At 53.3% G+C, this 24,792-nt stretch overlaps 1 protein-coding gene across 11 annotated transcripts; it reads right to left on the bottom strand.

The window, feature by feature from the left end:
- Positions 1-6,387: 6,387 nt before the first annotated feature.
- KCNN4 (potassium calcium-activated channel subfamily N member 4) lies at positions 6,388-24,290 on the bottom strand. Of its 11 annotated transcripts, none has more exons than XR_004180256.1 (10): positions 23,776-24,290; positions 21,612-23,089; positions 17,611-17,706; positions 15,324-15,751; positions 12,176-12,311; positions 9,586-9,696; positions 9,296-9,473; positions 8,828-8,897; positions 7,407-7,574; positions 6,388-6,932 (listed from the first exon to the last, which is right to left on the bottom strand). XR_004180256.1 is itself a non-coding variant. In XM_031659401.1 (10 exons), the coding sequence occupies exons 2-9, from the start codon at positions 21,768-21,770 to the stop codon at positions 7,410-7,412; spliced, it is 1,284 nt and encodes a 427-aa protein (XP_031515261.1). In that variant the 5' UTR covers positions 21,771-23,089; positions 23,776-24,280; the 3' UTR covers positions 6,388-6,949; positions 7,407-7,409. The 11 variants fall into 11 exon arrangements, 9 of the variants coding, with proteins under 9 accessions (XP_031515261.1, XP_031515260.1, XP_031515263.1 ...); XR_004180255.1 differs by having other exon boundaries at positions 9,309-9,473; positions 23,776-24,286; XM_031659401.1 differs by having other exon boundaries at positions 6,388-6,949; positions 9,309-9,427; positions 23,776-24,280.
- Between the last annotated feature and the right edge of the window lie 502 nt (positions 24,291-24,792).

Here is a 24,792-nt window from a genome sequence, read left to right as displayed (position 1 = left end):
ACAATGTGTTATATACTTGAAACTTACTAAAAGAATGTATTTTAAGTGTTCTCACACCACAAAAAAAGTACGTGAAATAATGCATGTGTAAATTAGCGTGATTTAGCCATTCCACAATGTGTACATATATTAAAACATCATATTATTTGCAGCATTAAAAAAAGTTCTAGAGGTTTTGGGCCTGGTCAACTGCCTGAAGACTGAGGCTTTTTTTTTTTTTTTTTTTTTTTTTTGGAGACGTGGCTCTGTTGCCCAGGCTTGAGTGCAGTGGTGTGATCTCGGCTCACTGCAAGCTCTGCCTCCCAGGTTCACGCCATTCTCCAGCCTCAGCCTCCCAAGTAGCTGGGACTACAGGCGCCCATCACCATGCCTGGCTAGTTTTTTTGTATTTTTAGTAGAGTTGGGGTTTCACCATGTTATCCAGGATGGTCTCTATCTCCTGACCTCGTGATCCACTCATGTTGGCCTCCCAAAGTGCTGGGATTACAGATGTGAGCCACCACGCCTGGCCTAAGACTGAGGCTTTTTACTGGGATGAGGAAGAGTACTTTTGATGGGAAATCAGCAAGTTTTGAAATTCTTAACTTTGAGATGCACGATGGTCATCAAATAAGTGATCAGAGTTAGAGGAAAAAGACGGGATTTGGAGATAAAGATTTTTTCTGACTTTTCATTACAGAATTTAGTTTAATTAATTAATTTATTTTGAGACAAAGTCTTGCTCTGTCACCCAGGCTGGAATGCAGTGGCACAGTCTTGGCTCCCTGCAACCTCCACCTCCCAAGCTCAAGCAATCCTTCTGCCTCAGCCTCCCAAGCAGCTGGGACCACACATGCTCTAGCATACCTGGCTAATTTTTTAGAGACGAGGGTTCACTATGCTGCCTAGGCTGGTCTCGAACTCCTGGGCTCAAGCAATCCACCCCCCTCAGCCTCCCAAAAGCTGGGATTACAGTCACTACAGAATTTTAAAAACACACAAAGAGTCTCCCACGTACCCATCGCCCAATATTGACAGTCATCTGCATTTTTCTTGTCTTATGGCTTCTATTTTTCCCTCCCACATATAAGCACACTTCCCGCCACCCCCCTGGAGTTTTGTTTTAAGAAAATCACAGATAACCTGTCATTTTGTTAATAACTATACAAGTATGCTGAATTTTCGAGCTGCCTATGTATAGATGATATTTAAAGCTGTGATTTGCTGAGATCATCTAGGCTGAGAGGTTGAAGACAGCAGGGACTAGGCCTGAGCCTCCCTCATGTAGGAGCCAGGATCCTGGAGAGGGGCCGAGATGGAGCCAGGAGTGTCAGGAGAAGGGATGACCTGGCGCCATGGGAGCAAAGGGTTCCAAAGAGAAGATAATGGACTAAGGAGCAGAGACACGGGGCAGCAGCTGGAAGCAGATGTGGGGTCCACCATGGAAAAGACATGGCTTTTGATCCCCCATCTAACTGTGTTACGGAACCTTCTCAGTATCTATAAGGAAAAACATATAAGTACTCATTTTTCTTTATCTTTTTTGTGTGTGTGTGAACTATAACTTAAGTGTGGTAAAGTATATAAAGGGCACAGATCTTAAGTGTACCGGGCAATGAATTTTTGCAAATTTATGCATCCATGTAACTGCTAATCAGAGAACATTTCCAGCACCCAGACATCTTGCTTGTGCTCTTTCCCTGTCAATTCCCCCGCTCCAGAAGCAACCACCCATCTAATGCCTTTCAAAAACAGGCACAGAGATTCTTTGTGTGTTTTTGAACTTCATGCGAATGAAATCTTACAGCATGTCTTCCGTGTGTCTGGCATCTTTAGCTCTTTATGTCTGGGAAAGTCTTTTATGTCATTCTATGTAGCAGGAGTTTGTTGTATAAGAAGCAACTTTATGGCCGGGCTTGGTGGCTCACATCTGTAATCCCAGCACTTTGGGAGGCAGAGGCAGGCAGAGCACGTGAGGCTAGGAATTCGAGACCATCCTGGCCAACTTAATGAAACCCCATCTCTACTAAAAATACAAAAAGTTAGCTGGGCGTGGTGGAGGTGCACACCTGTAATCCCAGCTACACTTGGGAGGCCGAGGCACGAGAATTGCTGGAAGCTGAGAGGCAGAGGTTGCAGTGAGCCGAGATCACGCCACTGCACTCCAGCCTGGGTGACAGAGTGACAGATATTTTGCGGTTTGGTGAATAGTGAACTTTAAGGAAAATGGAGAATCTAAAATGCTTCTGAAAGTTCCAGTGGGATGTTTATAAGGTGGGAGGAATTATAGCATGTTTATGTGCAGATGGGAATGATAGAGGGAAAAGAGACAAGGAGACTTCGGAGCTGAGTTTTTTGAGGAGGTGTGGACAGGGTACAAGTGGAGAGGGGGTTGGACTTGACTTGAAGAAGGGCCAGCTCATCCTGGAAAAAGACAGGAAAGTTTTATCATTTGACACCCCCTCCAAATTATACAAAGCACTCTCCTGGCTTGTATATGTTAGCAGCTCTTCCACACAACATAAAAGCTTAAAGCCTGCCTTTGGACTGCCAGTCTGGCGTTGATGATGATGATACAGCTTCCTTTATGGACCGTAATAAATAACTGGGCTGGGCGTGGTGGCTCCTGCCTGTAATCCCAGCACTTTGGGAGGCCAAGCGGGAAGATCGCTTGAGCCCAGGAGTGCGAGACCACCGTGGGCAACCTAATGAGACCCCCATCTCTACAAAAAAGAACTGAACACATGTTAGTGTGATATTTATTTTTATTCTAAGCGGATGGGGCAAGAAGGAGGGGAGAGCAGCAGGCAGTTTGGGAAGGAAGAGGAGCCTAGTGGCCTGAGCAGCCAGGACAGGGAAGAGAAGGGGAGACCAGAAGACCAGAGAGTCTTGCAGAGTTGAGCTTCCAGAGCCCCCCGGCTTGCAGAGGCTCGTGGGCATACTGACACAATGGAATACTACTGTGTAATGAAAAGGACGAGCAGCGTGGCTGAATCTCACCACCATCTTGCAGAGCCCAAGACACAGATACACACCAGGGCGTGCAGCAGGGTTCCTTCCAAAGTTCAAAGTCGAATGAAAGGAATCAAGATAGGTCAGGATGGTGGTTCCTGGGATGAAGGGGGCTGTTGGCTGGGAGGGAAATGAGAGCTTTAGGGGGCTAGACACTTCTAGCTTGATCTGAGTGATGGCTACTCAGGTGAATGTATTTAAAAAAACATATTGAGATTACATTTACAATTTCTGTACTTTACTGTATGTTAAAATGTTTGTCAGTTAAAGAGAAAAAGAGGGCCAAGCATGGTGGCGCACACCTGTAGTCCCAGCTGCTTGGGAGGCTGAGGCGGGAGGATCACTTGAGTGCAGGAATTCAAGGCTGCAGTGAGCTACAGTTGTACCACTGTACTCCACCCTGGGTGACAGAGCAAGACTCTGTCTCTTAAAAAAAAAAAAAAAAAAAAAGCAGCTGGACTCAGAGCTAGACTTTGACAGGAGGGCAGTGGGAGGTAATGGGAAGGGTGTGGGTGTTAGAAAGGTCCTCAGGGGCAGTTGGGGGATTCATGAAGGGGAAAGGCCCGTGACTGGCTGTTTGACCCTAGGAAAGCCCCTGCCCCTCTCTGGACCTCCTTTCTCCCACCCAGTCCTCACAGGAGTGCAGGCAGAACAGAAATAGGAGAGGGAAGGAGCCAAAATCACCATGAGACTGAGCCTCTGGAGGACAGAGCCCTCTGATTCATGTTTGCAGCCCAGCTCCTGGCTCAGGGCCTTCAGGAAGTGTTGATTTGGTGAGGGGGGTGCAAAACCTGCCAAAAGTGGGGGCATCCAGGCCTGATCCCCACAGTGGAGAATGAGGGCAGGTGGCCCAGGGCAGATCCAAGATAATTCAGAACACAGGATCTCGTGTATGTTCTCCTGGGTTCTTGGTCAAAAACCCCTTCTCACTGGTTCTGACCTTGCCTCAGCTGAAACCAACATAGGATGACTTCAGGCCATCCCAGGCATTCAGAGGGTTCGTTTAATGACATTCACTGAGGCCCTGTCTACGCCAGGCCCTTGGTGTTGAAGACATCGTGAACAAAAATGAAAATAGAATGTGGTGATCTCCTGAGTGTCTGAATGGGCCAGGTGGCTAAGTGCTGGGGCTCTGGGGCCAGGCTGCCTGGGTAATAGCCTGGCTTCAAACTGCTTTGCTGTGGCTTTGGGCAGTTACCTCATCTGTAAAATGGGACCAACAGTGCCTACCTTGCCTCCTTTTGTGAGATCACTTATTAAAAGGGCTTAGTGTGGTGCTTGACCCATTATTATTATTATTATTATTATTACTATTATTATTATCACTTGAGACAGGGTCTCACTTTGTCACCCAGGCTGGAGTGCAGTGGCACGATCACAGCTCACTGCAGCCTTGACTTCCCAGCCTCCTCAAGTGATCCTCCCACCTTACCTTCCCAAGTAGCTGGGACCACAGGTGTGTGCCCCCACACTGGCTAATTTGTTGTTGTTTGAGATGGAGTCTTGCTCTGTTACCCAGACTGGAGTGCAGTAGCACGAGCTCGGCTCACAGCAAACACCGCCTCCTGGGTTCAAGTGAATCTCCTGCCTCAGACTCCCAAGTAGCTGGGATTACAGTCACGCACCACGCCCAGCTAATTTTTGTATTTTCAGTATAGACAGGGTTGCACCATTTTGGCCAGGCTGGTCTCCAACTCCTGGCCTCATGTAGATCTGCCCACCTCGGCCTCCCAAAGTGCTGGAATTACAAGCGTGAGCCACCACGCCTGGCCAGACCTAATGTTATTATTGTGATAGGGATAGGTTTATGAGGCTATAGGAGTGTCAGACCGGGCCTCCTGAGGAGGGGACATATTAGCTGAGGCCTAAAGGAGGCATAGGAAGGAGTTTGCCAGCTACAAGGGAGTGGAGGCAAGGAAAGAGAGGTCCCAGAAGAATGAGTTTGGCAGGGGCTTTGGCAACACTGCCAGGAGGGCTTCTTGCAGGGGAAGGGTGTCAGCACTATCTGGAGGTCTCATCCAGTTCCTTTCCTGAGTCCCTGCCTTTACTCCCCAGGTGGGCTGGCCTCCAGAGGAAGGGCAGTTCGTGGCGGAGGCTCCAATTTAGCTCTCAGGGATGAAGGGGCGAGGCTGGCTGTGGACTTTAAGGGAAATCCAAAGATAGCTCAGCAGAAAAGGATGACTCGCAGCCTGATCTTCCCCTCAAGAGGAGGGAAGCAAGAATGAATCAGCCCCTCAAGCTGGAATGAAGTTGTGGCGGGAAGTCAGTCCTGGGTTTGTGGCCCAAGGCCACTCTGCCTCTGACTCACCTTGGCAGTGGGGCGGGATGGGTGTGAATCTGGGCTCTGCAGCCTGGATTCCTAGCTTCCGGCTGGGGGCCTGAGGGGAGGCCTGGCTCCTCTTGAAACCTCAGTTTCTGTATCTATGCAGTGGGGTAAGGAGGGTCAGGGGAATGGTTATGGTGACTTACAAACAGAGCAGGGCACACAGTAGGGCCTCTGGAAGTGCCAGCCCCCTCCTTTGCCCCCTTCCCTTTCACATCCTCTCTTCAGCGGATGTGAAATGGGTATGTGGGTGGTTTGGGGAAGTTTGGGGCTTCTGTTAGTCTCTTGATGGGTGAGTTGTCAGCTAGATTCTGGTAAGGCATGAATAGAGGGAGAAAAGCAACAAAAGATCAGAAAAAGGGCAGCCGCACATTGTGTGTGAAAATCAAAAACAATAATAATGATTCTTGGCTAGGGACAGTGGCTCATGCTTATAATCCCAGCATTTTGGGAGGCCGAGGTGGGCAGATTGCTTGAGCCCAGGAGTTCAAGACCAGCCTCTGCAACATAGTGAAACCCCATCTCTACTAAAAATACAAAAATTAGCCAGGCATGGTGGCAGGTGCCTGTAATCCCAGCTACTTAGGGGTAAGGCAGGAGAATCGCTTGAACTCAGGAGGCAGAGGTTGAAGTGAACCGAGATTGTGCCATTGCACTGGAGCCTGGGTGACAGAGCGAGGCTCCATCTCAAAAAAAAAAAAGATTCTTTCTCACATATTTGGTTCCTACTAAATGCCTCTGGGCTACTCCATGTTTTAATCTTCACAGCAGTCCCATGGGGAGACAGTCCCATTTTACAGGTGAGGTAAACTGTTCAGAGGTGAAGCCACTTACCCGAGGTCACACAGCCAGTGGATGGCAGAATCAGGATTTGGAACCTGATCTGTCTGAGTTCAAAGCCATTGCTCTTTGCCTCAGATCTGGGCAGGGGTTTGCTGAGGACTGCCCAGCCTACAGACCTGAGAGGGCACTTAGAGGAGGAGGCCTCTGAGACAGGTTCAAACAGGGCAGCAGTCTTCCACTGGATGGTCTGCCAGTGAGGAGTGTAGATATGTTTAGAGAAAAATGGCAACTTCTGGCTTTAACATTTATTACAAAGATCAGAGCAGAGGCTGGTGAGTTACACTTCTTCCTCCCCACCAAGTGCTCTCTGCAGCTCTGGAAAAATGGTGTCCTCTTTGTTGTCCCGCCAGGGGGCGCCACCTCCTACCCGCCCCAGCCTCATACCTAGTTCTTCAGCTCGGCCAGCGGTAACTGAAGCCTCCCAGAATCCTGGATCCAGGCCCCTAGTACCCTCTTCCCCAGGGACCCAGGAGTCCGGCCTCCAGGCGCCTCCGCTTGTGACTGAGCTGGAGGTCGTCCATAGCAGCATAGTGATTTTGATGAGGGTATGCAGAGTGGGGGTGACCATGTTCCCACCTGGGGCCTCAGGTGGGCCAAGGCCTCCCCACTTTAGCCAGCGTCCTCTCCAGCAGCCATCACAAGCCAACCCACTCCAAGCTGGGGCCCCCTTTGGTCCTTGCACTTGAGGTGCTTTGTTCGGGGCCAGGGCAGGAGTGGCAGAGACGACGTACATCACCTCAGTCCTGGGGAAAGTAGCCTGGTTCCTCCGTGGGTCCTGGAGAGACGGAGAGACTGATGGAGAGGCAGGTCAGGAAGAGGGAGAGGGAGAGTGAGAGTGGGACACACCGAGGTGCAGACAGAACCTGCTGAGCAGAGGTGGGAGGCAGGGGGTAGGTGTTTCTGGGCCCCGAGGCCAGGGTGCAGGAGGGCATTTAGACAGACACATTGAGTGGACAGAGCCAGAGAATGTGCCCAGGACAGGCAGAGAGAGAGAGAGAGAGAGAGAGAGAGAGAGACCAAGCAAAGAGGGAGAAGGGCATCAAGGGTCAGTGAAGGGGAGAGGGAACACCATCTTCCTTCACTGCCAATCCAGCCCTGAACTGAGTCCTTTCCTCCAGACAGTGCCAGAGCTGACGAGAAAAGGTGGCCGTGTCTCCCAGCCATCCCCTGCCCCCTTGGCCACAGAGGGTGCTGGCCACAGGAACCCTTCCTCCGGGATGCCTTCCTGCCCAAGTCCCAGCCCCCTCACCAGCTACGTGGACTGCTGGCTGGGTTCTGGAAGCTGCCTCGGCCCCAGGGCAGTGCTAAGCAGCTCAGTCAGGGTGTCCAGCTTCCCCGCCAGCGTGTCAATCTGCTTCTCTAGGGCCCGGTGTGAGCTGCTCAGATTCTGCTGCAGGTCATACAGGATCATGTGCATCTGGACGGGAGGAGAGGATCGGAGGTGTCAGGGGGGTGGGGTCGACCCCTGCCTGCTCCATAGCGTAAGGCAGTGGAACCAATATTGACTACATCCTTGTGGTCCTCTGAGGATTATCCTCAATAATAACTGTTACCATGTACCACTTCCCAGCTACCTGCCCAGGTGTTTCCCTGTATGGTTTAAAATCCTCCTAAAAGCCACTGGGAATGGGAATCCTGTTCCCATCTTATAGCTGAGGAAACAGGCATGGAACCGTTAAATGACATGCCCAAAGCAGCTCCTGAAGTAAGACCTAGAACATAGTAGGTGCTCATTAAATATTTATAGCATGGATAGTGCCTGACTTCCAAATCCACATAGTCTTTTACTACTCTCTCTGGCTAGGATTCACAGCTTGCTTGATCCCTGAGGGTTTGTGGGTTTTCTGTGGAAATTCTTGAATTCTGTGTTTTTGGCTTGATAACCTTCAGAAATTACCGCCTGCCAATTCCTGCCGATCTGGGCCACCGCCTCCTCACTGAGACCTGCCATGCAGTTTTGGGGCCTGCATCTGTGACCGTGCTTACCATGGCATTGGTGCCAGGGGCCACTGTTTGAACTGCCATGGGCTAACGAGAAAAAGCAAAGGCCACCGGATAAGCAGAAGATGCTGTGAGCCAGGCCAAGGGGGTGTTGTGACATCACTGTCCCTGAGCACCGGCAAAATCAAGTGGTCTCAGCAGAAGGGGGCGGGTAGCTGAGTCACGCCTTGGCCAGGCAAACTTCCATGGAAGTCCCTGTGGCCCTGAGCACCCCTCCACAAGAGCAGCAGAGATTGAGTTTTACGGAAACAATGTCACCTGTGTCCTTGTCAGTGTTGTTCATTTTAATTGTATTGGTTTTGCCATCTATGGGCTTGGTTTGTAAATTTGCTTTGGTTTTATTGTATGAGTTGTAGTTGGAAGGAATTTTATATCTGTCCACATGTAAGTAACTTAACAATAAAAATAATTTGAAACCAAACACTGGGGTTCTTTGTGCAATTTTTTTTTTTTTTCAGTTTGTAAGGGATCTGTTCCTTGCATGAATGTAAGAAGCTCTGTGTTGCATCATTCATTCCTTCCTTCCTTCCTTCATTCAACCACAGACCTTTACTGACAGCCTGTGTGTGCCAGGCTCCTGCCAAATTTCCCTGTTCTAGAGCCAGATTTCCCTCCCTGTGGCCCCAACCTCCCCCTTCTTCCAGACATCCTCCCATGGGATCCTAGTACCTTGGAGATGTCCACCATGGAGTTCACTTGTTCCTGGAGCTTCCGGTGTTTTAGCCGCACCTGGCGGAACCTGTGGGAAGAAGTGGGGAGTCAATTTTACAAGCCTGGTCCCTGAATGTGGCTGTAGCTCAGGGGTGGAATGAAGGGAGGAGAGGCACATGAAGCAACAAAACAAAGACAAAACGTTGTCAAAGAGCTGAAAGAGTGGGAGGGGATGACTGCACCGCACATCCCCATGAGCCCCCATCCCCAGTAGAAACCCAGGTACCCAGGTCCACAGACACGCCAAGATATGCAAAGACAAACCAGCACAGACACACAGAGTCATGCATGGTCAGATCCAGGTGGACAAGCTGTTGAGTGAGACCACACCTGGGTGTCCTGACCTGGACGGGCATGGACACGCACACACACAAGCCGTGCAGAGAGGTGACTTGGACATGGGTGCACATGGACACATGTGCATACAAAGCGCCCTCACGCGTTGATGGCAGCCAGCAGCCTGCGCTGATGCCTGCGGGCAGCTCGAGACTCCTTCCTGCGAGTATGTTTGTAGAACATCCAGGCTTCTTGTAGCACTCGGGCAGCGGACTCCTTCATCTGGGGGTGGGTGGCACAGTGTCCATGGAGATAGACCCTTACGGTTCTGGGAAGGCAGGGCTCGGGCTGGGACTCGGGTCCTAGGGGAAGCGGGGGAGCTTGGACTCCTGCCTCTTGAAAGAGGGGTGTGCCATGGGGGGCCATATGCCCATCCTCACCTCTTTGGTATACTGGATATCCATCATGAAATTGTGCACGTGCTTTTCTGCCTTGTTAAACTCCAGCTTCCGGGCCACCACGGCCACCAGCAGGGCTGTGCAGCAGACCCCCTGTGGGCACAACAGGTACTATGGCATGAGGCTGTGCCACCGACTCCCTCCTTGAACCCTCCCAACAGCCACAGAAGGCAAGCACAATATCCCCAGTTGACAGACAAGCAAACAGGCTCAGAGAGGAGAGCCAAGGTCCCAGCTCAGAATGGGGGAGCTAGAATCATAAATCGCCTATGTACGAGCCCAAATTTGATGTGTAGTATTCACACTCGCAGGATGGCCTCTTGCATTAGGGGTATGACTGGAGGAGCAAGAGGAAGGCTGGGTTCTGAGCCAGGGGCAGGCCTCTGGGTCCTCACTGCTGACAGGGTCGGCCACTGCATTGTGGAGGGTGTCCCTCCTTCTCCCACCTCCACAGCCTCTTCCTAACTCCAGCCCTGTCCTCTCTCTCCTGGACCATCTCCAGCCTCCCACTCATCCTCCCCTAACCCCCTTGGCCCCCTCTAATCTCCTAGGCTTCCACTGCCCTGAACTTCTCAGCCTGGCTACCAAGGCCTTCCAAGGTCTACGCCTCTCACTCAGACAACTCAGCCCTGGCTCCATTCTGCCTGCCCTCCCTGAGCACCTTCCTCCGAACACTCATTCTCCTCCCTTCCTTCTCCCAATGCTCCTGGCCCTTCATGGCCTTGCCGATTCCTGACTGCTTGTGGCACCTGCTCACCTGTCCCCTAGTTAGAATGAATCGTCCTAGGAAGCATCCCCCACCCTATAGTTTCAGCTCTTGATCACCCAGAACAACTTCCAGTCACAAATACTGGCTCCAGGGGACTGCCTGGGTTCCAATCCCAGCTCTGAGCCAATTATTTAATCTCTCAGTATTTCAGTGTCTCATCTGTGAAATGGGCATGGCCTCAACAAGGTTACTCGGTGGATTTCATGAGTTACCCCTGGCAAGTGTTTAGGGCAGAGACTGGCACAGAGTATGTGCTCAGTAAAAGTAAGCTATTATGGGCCGGGCGTGGTGGCTCATGCCTGTAATCCCAGCACTTTGGGAGGCCCAGGTGGGTGGATCACGAGGTCAGGAGATCGAAACCATCCTGGCTAACATGGTGAAACCCCGTCTCTACTAAAAACACAACAAATTAGCCGGGTGTGGTGGCGGGCGCCTGTAATCCCAGCTACTCAGGAGGCTGAGGCAGGAGAATAGCATGAACCCGGGAGGTCGAGCTGAGAGTGAGCCGAGATGGTGCTACTGCACTCCAGCCAGGGTGACAGAGCGAGACTCCGTCTCAAAAAAAAAGTAAGCTATTATGGCTCAACTGTGCCATGGAACCTTTCTGCCAGGAGCAGGCTGTGAGCTCAAGTGCGCATCGCCCTATCTCTCTAGGTTTCGGTTTCTCCTTTTGTCAAGTGAAGGAGGAGGTCCTGAACGGCACTGCAGTTCCCTAACTGAGTCTCTGCCCCTCTTCCCTTGCTCTAAAGACTCACCACTGGGGGAGTGAAGGTCACCACATCCTTCACCTGTGCACCCAGGGACTGAGGGGATGGATATGTCTTTCCTGGGTCCACATCTGGGCTTCCTGCTGGTGGCTTAGATCCCCGAGGGTGAAGGAAACCCAATCTTGTAGGGAGGTGAAGGCCAAGGCATTAGGTGCTGGTCTCTAGAGGGGGCCAGGGCTGGGTGGGAGGACCTGAGTGACTGGGTCTACGGAGGGAAGGAGGTGGATGTTGGGGTTCAGGAAAAGGCTGACTCAGGCTGCAGAGCCTCTGCCTCATCCTCGAGGGCACAGGAGCTGGTGGGGAGGTGGCTGGATGCCTGGGCGCCCCCAGACCTGCTTACCGAGCACCTCCTGTGGGCTGGGTAGTGTTGGAAGCACTTTCCATAGTTGAACCCATTTAATCATCTCAGCAAGCCCATGAGGAGCATGCTAGCATCAGCATCCCCGTTTTATAGGGGAGGAAAGTGAGGCCCAGAGAGATCACGTGGCTCGCCTGAGCTCCCCAGCCAGGAAGTGGCAGCCGCAGGATTTGGACCCAGGTAGCCTAGCCCCATAGGCATGCACTTGATAACTGGACTCTACACCCTTGGTGGAGGCTGGGAGACAATTTCTGGGTTCTGAAAGAAAATGGGGCTGGGAAGTCAGGAGCCTGGGTCCCTGAGGAGGATAAGGGCTGGGCCCTAGGTTCTAGAGTGAGCAAGGCCTCAGGGACTGGATTCCTAGGTCTGATTTTTTATTTTTATTTTTTAAAGAGACAGGGTCTCACTCCATCACCCAGGCTGGAATGCAATGGTACAATCATAGCTCACTGGAACGTCAAACTCAGGCTCAAGTGATCCTCCCACCTTGGTCTCCCAAAATATTGGGATTACCGGTGAGTATCTTGGTCTTGAAGAGAGAATGGGGCTGTGGGCGCCCCAGACACTCAAGTTTCTCAGGAGCTGTCCCTGAGAGCCTGTGTTGCCTCCATGGCTTCCTGGGGCCAGAGGATGACCAGTTTGGGATGAGGATCAGGTCCCCAAGGGGGCCGTACTCACCATGACTCCAGTGCACAGGCAGACGATCTTGCCCCACATGGTGCCCGGCACCACGTCACCATAGCCGATGGTCAGGAATGTGATGGGGATCAGCCAAAGTGTGTCTGAAAGGTGCCCGGTGGCATTCACAGCCTGCCTGTGGGGAAGGGTGGGTTAGTTCTAAAACCCTACCCTGGAGGTTTCCATGATATTCAGTCCCCTTCCCTCTATGCCCTTCCCTCCCCTCCCCTCAACTCCCCTCCCCTCCCCTCCCAGTATACACCCATAGTCCTAAGAATCAGCTGGACAAAAAGCCATTAAGTTCTGAGCTTTGGAAAGGCTGCATGGCCTCCTCTCTGCTGTGTGACCTGGGCGAGTTGCTTAGCCACTCTGGGATCTGAGACTGGATCTGGACAATCCCAATGCCGGTATGCTCTCAGCTAGGCTACCTGGGCTGCTGTGGCATTCAGAGCACGTGGTTGAGGGTGGAGAGTCAAAAGGGGGACAAAACCCAGTCAGACCCTGACTGGAGGCTGCATCCACCCAGAGGAAGGGGTATATTTTTCTAATTTCCACAAAGATGCTGTGTGGTCCAGAAGGGGCCCTATCAGGATCAAAAAGCACTGTAAAAAGGCTTGGTGGGACTCTGCCTTCCTTTCCCCTCACTTCACAGAAGGAGACTTTTTTTTTTTTTTTTGAGACGGAGTCTCGCTCTGTCGTCCAGGCGGGAGTGCAGTGGCCAGATCTCAGCTCACTGCAAGCTCCGCCTCCCAGGTTTACGACATTCTCCTGCCTCAGCCTCCCAAGTAGCTGGGACTACAGGCGCCCGCCACCTCGCCCGGCTAGTTTTTTATATTTTTTAGTAGAGATGGGGTTTCACCGGGTTAGCCAGGATGGTCTCGATCTCCTGACCTCGTGATCCACGCGTCTCAGCCTCCCAAAGTGCTGGGATTACAGGCTTGAGCCACCGCGCCTGGCCAGAAGGAGACATTTAAGTCCAGCCATGGAAGGGATTGAAATACTGAGATTTGTCTAACTTTGTCCACAAGCCCCTTGCTGCAAGATAAGCAGGGAAAACTTCATTCGTGAGAGCCCCAGACACCCCAGACCCACCAGGTTAGAGTTTCTAGGAGCGAAGATGGAATCTGCACTGTTTACAAACCCCACCCCCCTCATTCCCAAGTACATTCTAGTTTCAGGACTTCTGCCTTGGAATTTGGAACTTTGACTTCCTCCCCATTCTCCCATCATTCAGATGAGAAACATGGTGGGGGGATCATTCATTAATCCTGATTCTGATCAATTTCTTTTTTTTTTTTTTTTTTTGAGACGGAGTCTCGCTGTGTCGCCCAGGCTGGAGTGCGGTGGCGCAATTCGGCTCACTGCAAGCTCCGCCTCCCGGGTTCACGCCATTCTCCCGCCTCAGCCTCCGAGTAGCTGGGACTACAGGCGCCCGCCACCTCGCCCGGCTAGTTTTTTGTATTTTTTAGTAGAGACGGGGTTTCACCATGTTAGCCAGGATGGTCTCGATCTCCTGACCTCGTGATCCACCCGCCTCGGCCTCCCAAAGTGCTGGGATTACAGGCTTGAGCCACCGCGCCCGGCCTGACCAATTTCCCAGTTGGGAAAACTAAGATCCTAGGAGGTGAAAGAGTTTAAAATCATGACAGAGGGCCAGGCACAGTGGCTCACGCCTGTAATCCCAGCACTTTCCGAGGCTGAGGCAGGCAGATCATGAGGTCAGGAGATCCAGACCATCCTGGCTAACACTGTGAAATCCTGTCTCTACTAAAAATATAAAAAATTAGCCGGGCATGGTGGCGGGTGCCTGTAGTCCCAGCTACTGAGGAGGCTGAGGCAGGAGAATGGCATGAACCCGGGAGGCAGAGCTTGCAGTGAGCCAAGATTGCACCACTGCACTCCAGCCTGGGCGACAGAGCAAGACTCCATCTCAAAAAGAAAAAAAAAAAAAAAATCATGACAGAGTCCGGGCACGGTCATCCCAGCACTTTGGGAAGCCGAGGCAGGAGGATCACTTGAAATCAGGAGTTCAAAACCAGCCTGGGCAACATGGTGACATGGTCTCTACTAAAAATACAAAAATTAGTCAGGTATGGTGGTGCACACCCATAATCCCAGCCACTTGGGAAACTGAGGCTCGAGAATCGCTTGAAGCAGGGAGGCAGAGGTTGCAGGAAGCAGAGTTCGTGCCACTGCACTCTAGCCTGGATAACTGAGACTCCATCTCAAAAAAAAGAACTGTCAGGGAGACTACAGATGGTGGAATGTGACACTCATTTTTCAGATGAGGAAACTGAGGCTCAGAGAGGAGAGATCTAAAGCCAGATCTTCTCATTCTCCTCCTGCCCTGAAGGATCTTTGCCACATACACTAGACCAGAGGTTCTCAACCTTGGTTGGGCCATACAATCACCTGGAGGGCTTGCTAAAGCGGATTGCTGGCCCTACCCTTCAGGATTCAGTAGGTCTAGAAGGGACCTGAGAGTTTTCATTTGCAAGTTCCCAGGTGATGCTGCTGGTCCTGAAACCACACTTTGAAAACCACTGGCTGAGATCACTCCCAACCTCTTTCTCTATAAGGGATAGAAATTGAGGTGCGGCTTCCGGTTACACAGTATCCAGGCGGCAACCAGGATCTAGTTCCAATTCCCTGCATGGAATTATTTTCCAGAGAAGCTCCAAATCATCCCCTTCCTAAGGTCACAGAAAGCACCCACCTACAGTGCATTCTGTGCTAATTTGGAAAATATGTCCCCTTCCTCCAAGGCAGACGCAACCCTTTAGGCAGGTCCCAGAGACAGGTTTGGAGACCGAACAGATGGCCTGGAAACCTGAGGCAGTAGAAGTCCAGGAGCCAGAAGGGAAGGGCTTTTTAGGGTCTGTGTGTGCATTTGGGGAGACTGAAGGCTGCACATGGAGGATTGGCTGGGGGCTTGTCTGTTGGTTCTTCTCACCCCAGTTGATGCGAGTGTGGGCAAATTGCAGCCAGCAAGAGGAGAAGGGGTCAAAGTGTGAACTTTTTGACAAAGAGTTCACACTTTGACCTCTGCTTGGTCCTAGGGGGCCTCAACCTGCACCGCGGCACAAGACGGCCACCGCGGCTGTCCGGGGTTCCCTCCCCTGCGCATTTATGCCTCCAGCACCCTCACCTCTCGGCCACGGACAGCACCCAGGCGGTGGTCAGCCAGAGGCCAAGCGTGAGGCCGAGCAGCAGGCGGCCGGGGTGCGTGTTCATGTAAAGCTTGGCCACGAACCAGTGGCGGAAGCGGACTTGGTTGAGAGCGCCGATGCTGCGGTAGGAAGCGTTGAGCAGGACGCCGCTGCGCAGGAGCACGGCGCGGGGTACCAAGTAGAGACGCAGCAGCATGGCCAGGGACAGCAGCGCTTCCCCTTGGCCCAGGAATCCCGGCCAGGGCTGCGGGGAGGTCAGCGGCGCCCCTAAATCCTGCGCGCACGGCGGGCCCCGCATGGGCGCCGGGTGCAGCCCGCACACCACCAGCTCCAGCACGATCTGCGCCGCCTGCCGCCCGGTCAGCGCCACGCGCCAGTCCCGCAGCCCGTTGTCCGTCATGAACAGCTGCGGGGAACGGGCCAAGAAGGGAGGGGTCAGGCGCAGGTCAGGCGGCGGCCCGCGCCTGCCTGCGCCCTGAGATAAGTGGGGTGTGCCCGCCTGGCCGGGAGGGAGGGAGATAGAGCAGGGCGGGAGAGGGATAGGGAGGGAGCGGGACAGGACTTGTGGAAGACATCTCTCCACTTTCTCCTCCTTCAGCCCACTTCCAGCCTTTGAACACTGACTGAGTGCCGACTGTGTGCCTGGCATTGTTCTATGTGCTAAGGATACACAGTGAACCAAACAGACCCCCCTGCCTCCCTAGAGCTTGCATTCCACGTGTCTGGAGCTCGCTCCTACTTCTGTTTCGGTTGACACGCGTAATAACTGTAATAATAGTATCAGCAATAACAAAGCCTTACGCCTGTAATCCCAGCACTTTGGGAGGCTGAGGTGGGTGGAACACTTGAGGTCAGGAGTTCGAGATAAGCCTGGCCAACATGATGAAACCCCATCTCTACTGAAAAATACAAAAATAAGCCGAGCATGGTGGCGCACACCTATAGTCCCAGCTTCTGAGGAGTGTGAGGTGGGAGAATCACTTGAACCCGGGAGGCAGAGGTTGCAGTGAGCCGAGATCACGCCACTGCTGCACTCCAGCCTGGGTGACAGAGTGAGATTCCATTTCAAAATAAACAAAAACAAAACAAAACAGTAACAATAGCAAAATCAGCATGTACTGGGCACTGTGGATACGCCAGACACTGCTCTATCCCATTTACATGTTGTGACTTAGTAAATGTCCACAGCCCAGTGAGATTGATATTATTTATTATTGCCACCATTTTATAGATATGGAAACTGAGGTCCAGGTCCCTCCCATGGGCAATGGTGCACTGAGCTACAGACCATTTGACTACTCTATGATAAGATGATAATGTGCACTGTTTACTGGGCACCTCGTATGTGCCAGGCACTGCTCAGAGAATTGCCACACATGACCGATAATCCCCATTTTACATGCAAAGTTATGATAGGAGACGCAGAAGAGGGGAAAGGGAATGGAGCAACAGCATCTGGGGCAATGGGGCAGTGGGGGATGGGATGTGTTTGGGTGAGACCCAAGGTGGAGTATGGATGGGGAGAATTCCTGGGTCTGGGGCAAGAGGGAGGTTATTGGCACAGAGATAGGGTGATTAGGAGTGGGCACCCCTAGGACTGGGCCAGGTGCAGTGGCTCAGGCCCGTAATCCTAGCACTTTGGGAGGACAAGATAGGCAGATTGCTAGAGCTCATTTGTTGGAAGCCAGCCTGGGCAACACAGTGAAACCCCGTTTCTACTAAAATACAAAAAAATTAGCCGGGCCTGGTGGCATCTGCCTTTAGTCGCAGCTACTTGGGAGGCTGAGGCATGAGAATTGCTTGAACCCAGGAGGTGGAGGTTGCAGTGAGCAGAGATCGTGCCACTCCACTCCAGCCTGGGCAACAGGCCAAAAAAAAAAAAGGAAAGGAGTGGGCACCTCTGGGACCTTAGGTTGCATGGGGACTGGATTGGGGATGCGATGTTGGAGTACAGAGATCTGGAAGGCTGAGGTTGCCTGGGAGCAGAGTGGACAGAGGCCTGGGGGCAGAAGCAGGGCTGCAGGTTCGCTCTCAGCATCTGTGAGTGTGCAAGAGGGGACCAGGGGCTACAGGGGAAGAGCGGGGCTGGTTGGGGAGGCTCTGCCTGTCTGCTTGTGGTTCATCCCATCTGGGTGGGTGAGGGTGTGGACACAGCATCTGGGGCAGAGGAACTTCATTACTCAGATCAGGAGGAGGAGGAGGATGGAAAGTATGAGCTGACAGGGCACTGAGGGGAGCAAGGCTTAGGGGCGGGGCCTGCCCTACCTGGACCTCTTTGGCGTGAAAGGCCACGATGAGGCAGAGGAGTAAGAAGGTGGAAATGCTGATCATGCATTTAACCAGGAACACGTAGAGCGCCCACTGTCAGGAGGGACAGAAAAAGGAGTGTGAGATCTCAGGTCTCCCTCCACCTGGCCCTCCACCTTTCCTTCAAAACCACCACTTTTTTTTTTCGATTCCCAATTTTCCTAGCCTCCTTCCCCCACAGACCAGTCCCTCTTGATGTATTGGTTCTGGGGAAGTCTCAAAACCATCATCTGGGCCCAGTGCGGTGGCTCACACCTATAATCCCAACACTTTGGGAGGCCGAGGCAGGCAGATCACCTGAGGTCGGCAGTTTGAGACCCCCTGGCCAACATGGTGAAACCCAGTCTCTACTAAAAATACAAAAATTAGCTAGGTGTGTAATCCCAGCTACTTGGGAGGCTGAGGAACCAGAATCTCTTGAACCCAGGAGGTGGAAGTTGCAGTGAGCTGAGAGATCGCGCCACTGCACTCCAGCCTGGGCAACAGAGTGAGTCTCCGTCTTGAAACAAGCAAGCAAGCAAACAAACAAACAAAAAAACACCATCATCTGGTCCCCAGGAATGCTCTATTTCTCCCCAACAGCTCAACCCTGTTCAGATGCTGGTGTCTACCCTCTTCCTCAGCTCTTCTCCCAAGACCCATATCCATGAAGGGGGGCCTTGAAACTCACATTCCTTCTTATTCCTGTCCTGTTTCCCATCAAAAATAGTTCTGCAGGGGTGTGTGTGTGTGTGTGTGGTGTCTAGAAAAAGACATCTAGCTTCTGGAGAGTGCCCCCTCCCCTTCCCTTCCCACCCAGCTGGTGTTGCCCTAGAAACCAACTTCAACCATCCCCAACCCCAAATCTGGAAGAATGTAGAAACTACCATTCAGTCCTCAAAGACTGAATCACACCCTTTCCTGCTCTCATCCAGAGGGCTGAGTCCCTGAGACCCCAGCCTCAGCTCTGAGCCAGCCCCCTCAGTTCTGCCTCCCTGCAGCTCCCCACCCCCCGCCCTGCCCCTCTCTTCTGGCTCTAAGCCCAGGGCAGATCTGGCCGGAAGCACAGGGCCTCCAGAAACCACGGAGCAGTTGTTGCTTTTTTTTTTTTTTTTTTTCCTCTCTTTGTGTGGCACAACCTTGGAGGAATCTAGAATTCTGGAGAGAGGGATTTAGAGGGGACTGGGACTGTTGGATTTCCTAAGAGGGGTTGGTCCCTGCCTGGCGGGTATTTGCAGGGGGAGGGGTCCACGTGGGCATCCTTACAAACCATTGCACCTGTTTCTCCTAAGAGGGCTGCCAGCTCCCCTGGCTGGGCCAGCACCACGCCTCTGAGCAGGGGAAGAGAGCCAGTTTCCTGCCCCAGGGGCTGCTCCCCAACCCCCTACCAGAACAATAGTGCTGTTGTCACCAGCCCTCCCCCACCTTCTATGGCTCCCTGGTTCCCTGCCTCCTTCTTCAGTCTGTCTCAACCCCCCACACCACTAGACAACAAGCCCCCTCCTCACACTGCAATTCACTTCTCTGGTGGTCTTCTCTACTTTTCCAGTTCCTCTCCCCCCATATCCCGGACCTGTCTGCACTTGGGCCTGTACTCTGCTCTCTGAATTTCTCTGACTCTAGGGATGGTTGTTTCTGTCCCTCTATGTGTTTTGAGGGTCGCTGTTTCTATTGTCTTTTCTAACACCATGTGTGTATCTCTGTGTCTCGTGTCTCTCTCTGTACCTCTCGCCATCCCTCCTCCTCCACCCCACCTGGTGCTTTTGGATTTCTGCATCTTTGTCTCCATCTCTCTATCTCTTTCTCTCCGTGTATCTCTGTGTCTCTGTCTCTCTCTGTACCTCTCGCCATCCCTCCTCCTCCACCCCACCTGGTGCTTTTGGATATCTCTATCTGGTTCCCTTGGACTTCCTAGGGTTTGGCACCTGCCTCTCTGCCAGCCCCTCCCCTTGGGGAGCAGGTGTCTGGGTCCTTTGCAGAAATGAGCTCATTAGATTGAGATGGAGGTGGTGAGGGGCCATGGGTGTTATTAAGAGAGACCTCAAAAGGGGACTGAGGAGCCGTGGCTCAGGCCTGTAATCCCAGCACTTTGAGGGAGGAGGATTGCTTGAGTCCAGGAGTTCAAGACCAGCCTGGGCAAACAAAGCAAGATCCCATCTCTACCAAAAATAAATTAAAAAGGGTGAAGGGTGACCCTTAGGGTCATGTATTTTAACCCTTACCCTAATTTACAGATGGGGAAATTGAGGTTCAGAGGGTTGGAACAGCTTCCCCAAGGTCCTACTGATAGAGGCGGTGACCTGGCCATGGTGGAGGGAAGGAAGAAATGAGGGGTGAGGAAGCAGAGGGGGGAAGTGGGGTAGGATGGACCCCGACTCTTCCCATCTGCCAGGGTCACTGTGTTCCCACCTTGGCTGCTGGGTGCGGTGCTCCAGCGGCGGCCAGGCCCCGGCCATGCTTCCTGTTGGCATGGACTTCGGCGGCCCCACCCCCTCAGTGCCCGCCGCCGGCCAGAGGAAGCTGCCTGTCTGACCCTCCATGTGACTCCTGGTCACTTCAGAGCTGCCCACCACCCCCTCCAGATCCGAGTCGGACATCAGACCCTCAGGAATCTACCCAAACTTCAAATCAGTGTCTGCTCCTGGCTCTACCAGCCCAGTTCCACAACCCTTCCGCCAGAGAGGTCTCCAGCCCCTCCTTTCCTGTTGAGTAAGTCTGTTCTCCCCTCAAGCCACTTATTCCAACCCTTGTCCTTCATCTGCCCCATCACTGGCCTGACCAGGGCTGGAATGTGACGGCAGCCTGCTGAGACCTGTCCTGACCCCGCTTTCCCCTTTCTTCCCTACTCACCACGATCTTCCGAGTCAGCCCCTCTTCCCCAAAGACATTCAAAACCCCCTTCTCCTTAAGACTCAGGAATCCAGGACCCAGCCCCCTCCTTCCCTGGTACCTAGGGGTCCAGGCCCCTGTGAGCCTACCTCTCCTCTATTTCCCTGACTAATTAGCATATGCAGATTTGGGGAGAAATCGAGCTTGTTAACAACGGAGACTGGGTTGGGGGTGGGATGGGGGAGGCAGGTCAGGGGAGAGGTTCCTTTCCCATTTCCCATCCCCACCCCCAGGCAGTTTTTTCTGTCCTTCGCATCTAAGGCACTGGGTAAACATTAGAGGTTAGATAAGGACCAAAGAGCTGCCGCCTACTGGAAGAACTTTGTCTTTCCTCCACCCTCCCTTCACCAAACCTGGGGCTACCTCTCCCCTTACTGGCTCTTGGGGGACTTGAGTGTCTGATCAGCCACCCTCTGGCCTCCAGGGGTCCTGGACCTCCGGCCGTCTAATGGCAACATCTTCAAAGACTGAAACACTGAAACAAATATTCCCTTTCTTGTGCAGAGGTCCCCAACAACTAACTATCCCCTGGGAGCACCCAGGAGTCCCAGCCAAAGCCCATCCTCTCTCAGACCCAAGAGTCTAGGCCCCCAACCCCTCCTCCCTCAGATTCAGGAATCCTGACCATCAGTCCCTCCTCCCTCAGACCCAGGAGTCCTGACCCCAGTCCCTCCTCCCTCAGACCCAGGAGTCCAGACCCCCGCCCCCCCCCCCTCAGACCCCGGGAGTCCTGACCCCCAGCCCCTCCTCCCTCAGACCCGGGAATCCTGACCCTCAACCCCTCCTTCCTCAGATCCAGGAGTCCAGACCCCCAGTCCCTCCTCCCTCAGACCCAGGAGTCCTGACCCTCAGCCCCTCCTCCCTCAGACCCACGAGCCTAAGCCCCAGCCCCTCCTCCCTCAGACCCAGGAGTCTTGACCCTCAGCCCGTCCTTCCTCAGACCCAGGAGTCCAAGCCCCCAGTCCCTCCTCTCTCAGACCCAGGAGTCCTGACTCTCAGCCCCTCCTCCCTCAGACCCAGGAGTCCTGACCCCCAGCCCCTCCACCCTTAGACCTAGGAGTCCCAGCTCCCAGCCACTATGCCCCACTCACCGAGCACCCCCCGAACCACAGCATCTCTGCATGCAGCACCATGAGTCCGATGCCAGTTCCCGCCAGCACCAGCGTCCAGCCGGCCAGAGACTTCTCCTGCTCCAACAAGCGCTTTCGGAGTCTCAGGGCCCCCAGGCCAAGCACCAGATCCCCGCCCATGGCCCCCGGGGTCTTGGGGCTCAGCCAGCTTCCTGCCCAGGGTCCCCCACCTCGCAGCACACACAGGGCAGCCACTGTGGCTTGCAGGTCGTCAGCCTGCTCTGCTGGCTCTGGGACTTTTGCTCTGAGGCACAGCAGAGCCCTGTGCCCTCTGGGGAGTGGTGGCGGCCAGGGAGGGCGGGGAGGGGCAGGGGAGGCCCCAGGGTAGGGGGAGGCTCCCCAGCTCCCCCTTTTGAGAATAAGGAGGGGCTAGGGTGTGTCTTGGGGCAGAGCAAGAAAGAGACGTCCATCCACGTGGGTAAAGACACACACCGACACACGATGGGCTTTGTCACACACAATGGTCTGTACCTTGTGACACACACCTCCACTCACCACACCCAGACACCGAAGGACACTCCACGGCCCAAGACAGAGACTAACACACCAGGGCACACAACACAACCTACACAGAGTGACTCACAACTCCCAGCAAGCTCCGAAACCCACAGCCACACCCAGACACCACACACATGGTGTGACACACACCAGCACTTAGCAAGCAGGCAGCGTCCCGTGGCACACACAGCCACACAAACGTCGTCCACACACAGGCACAAATATTACACTCAAAGTTGTCACAACTTTCTCTGACACAAAGAGCCTCACCCAAACACCACAAATAGGATGATGCACATCTGTGGCCACACAAACACAACATACATCAGGTGTTACACAAACACATAATATATATTAAAATACTGACACCCCGACGCCACACACCACACATCTACAGAAACACGGTGCGGTCCCAGTTTCCTAAACACTACACACCCTTGGAATGAAACCCGATATGTGCAGACACACAACATTTAGGGACATACCTAGAGCAGCCCCCGATCACCCAGCACCTAGAGAAATGCACATACATTGTGGCACCTGTTGACTCGAACACAAGTGCTCACGGTTATGATTCAAAACACACACTGATCCAGCGTGCTCCGGTGTGTGATGCGATTCCAATGTATGGTCAGAGGACACGCTGAGTGGATGCGTGCGGAGACCTACAAGGTACAGAGACACACGGAGAAACCCAAGCAGCACATGCCTGAAGCAAGATGATTCTGGTATATTCTGGTTACACAGGACACGACCCAGGATGGTGCCCCGGGGGAGGGGGATGGGGTTGGACCTTCATAGACCCCAGTGCCCAAATGCAACATACGGCTGGGTGCAGTGGCTCATGTCTGTAATCCTAGCAGTTTGGGAGGCTGAGGTGGGAGGATCGCTGGAGCCCAGGCGTTTGAGACCAGCCTGGGCCACATAGCAAGATCCTGTCTCTAAAACAAACAAAAACAAGAAAATAAACGCAACATACACCATCATCTTTGACCCATGAGCCACACCCAAACATCACCGACAATACCGCCACACAACCCAGCACATGTTATATTCCAACATGTGTGGCCACACAGACAACACGCACGGAGTAATACACCAGCACACAGCAACACAAAACACATAGACACAATGTTTCCAGCACACCCAACCTTCCACAAACGACCACGTGTCCCATAAAACACCAGATGTCACCACTCACTGATACCACTGACACTGAGGCCTACCACCACCCACACAACACCAGCACCCGGGGAGCGGGACATATCCTCCGACATAACACGCAGCTACACAAACACAAGACACTTGGGGTGGTTGGCACTCAGGCTGGGTGCTGGGGGCTGGGAAGGAAGAGGCCCCGGACAGGGACAGGGACCCTGACGTGAGACACAATGTCACGTCCTTGAGTGATACACAATGTTACATACAGGAGACCCACCAAGAGAAAACACACACACTGCCACACACAGCAGCAAATGGAAGTGTGGAATGCGCACAGTGACTCTCAGAGTGACACACGACAAAGGACATCACCATGCGTCGTGGTATGAGCCACTCATGGGCCTGTATACCATACGCTCTGACACAGACCCAACCCTCCTGTAGAGACACACAGCCATGCACTGACCTGGTGACGCACATCGCCTCCCAGCGTCGTGCACTGACCTGGTGACACTGCCCTTGGCCTCATGCACACCCATCTGGGAGGAACCCGCGGACACAACCCTCCCCCTCCTTGTGTCCTAGGTCATGTGGGACCCTGGACCCACCAGCCCCAGGGAAGCACGACACGCACAGACATGCCTGGTTGCACACCGAGGCAGCCCACACAAACACACCCAGAGACACCAAACCATACACACGGACACGCCCAGTGACAAAAACACAACCCTTGCGGGGGCTCCGCCCCTCAGCACACACGATTACCCCCTCGGCGAGACTTGGCGGGAGAGGGCTGGAGGCACACCCGGGCGCACCCAGACACCACACATGCGTCCACTTGGAGAAAGTGCAGCCGCCAGGCACTTCCGAGCCTGCAGCCTGGGTACCCCTGCCCACTGGCCGCCAGGCTCTCCACGTCTCCCTCCTCCTCTCTGGCTCTTTCTCTAGTTCTTTGGGCCTTGCTTCCTGTCTCAGTCTCTCCTGGTCTGGAAGCCTCTGCTTTTGTCTTTTTTTTTTTTTTTTTGTGAGATAGAATCTTGCTCTGTTTTCCATGGCTGGAGTGCAGTGGCAGGATCTCGGCTCACTGCAACCTCCACCTCCCACATTCAAGCGATTCTCCTACCTCAGCCTCCCGAGTAGCTGATATTACAGGCATGCACCACCACACCCAGATAATTTTTGTATTTTTAGTAGAGACGAGGTTTCACCATGTTGGCCTGGCTGGTCTTGAACTCCTGACCTCAGGTGATCCACCTGCGTCAGCCTCCCAAAGTGTTGGGATTACAGGCGTGAGCCACCGCTCCCGGCCAGGTTTGTCTTTATCTCTGTCTCTGTCTGTCTGTCTGTTTTTCTCTCCCAGTACCTTTGTCTCTCTCTGTCTCTCTCTGCTCTGTCTCTCTGTCTCTGCCTCTCTTAGCCTCTCTGTGTCTCTCTCACCTCTCTGTCCCTTTCTCCATCTTCCTGTCCCTCTCTGCTCCTCTGT

This window comes from Papio anubis, chromosome 20 (genome assembly GCF_008728515.1).
Source record: "Papio anubis isolate 15944 chromosome 20, Panubis1.0, whole genome shotgun sequence".
NCBI lineage: Eukaryota > Metazoa > Chordata > Mammalia > Primates > Cercopithecidae > Papio > Papio anubis.
Note: the sequence above shows the minus strand (reverse complement) of the source record. Positions and strands in the feature narration are given on the sequence as shown.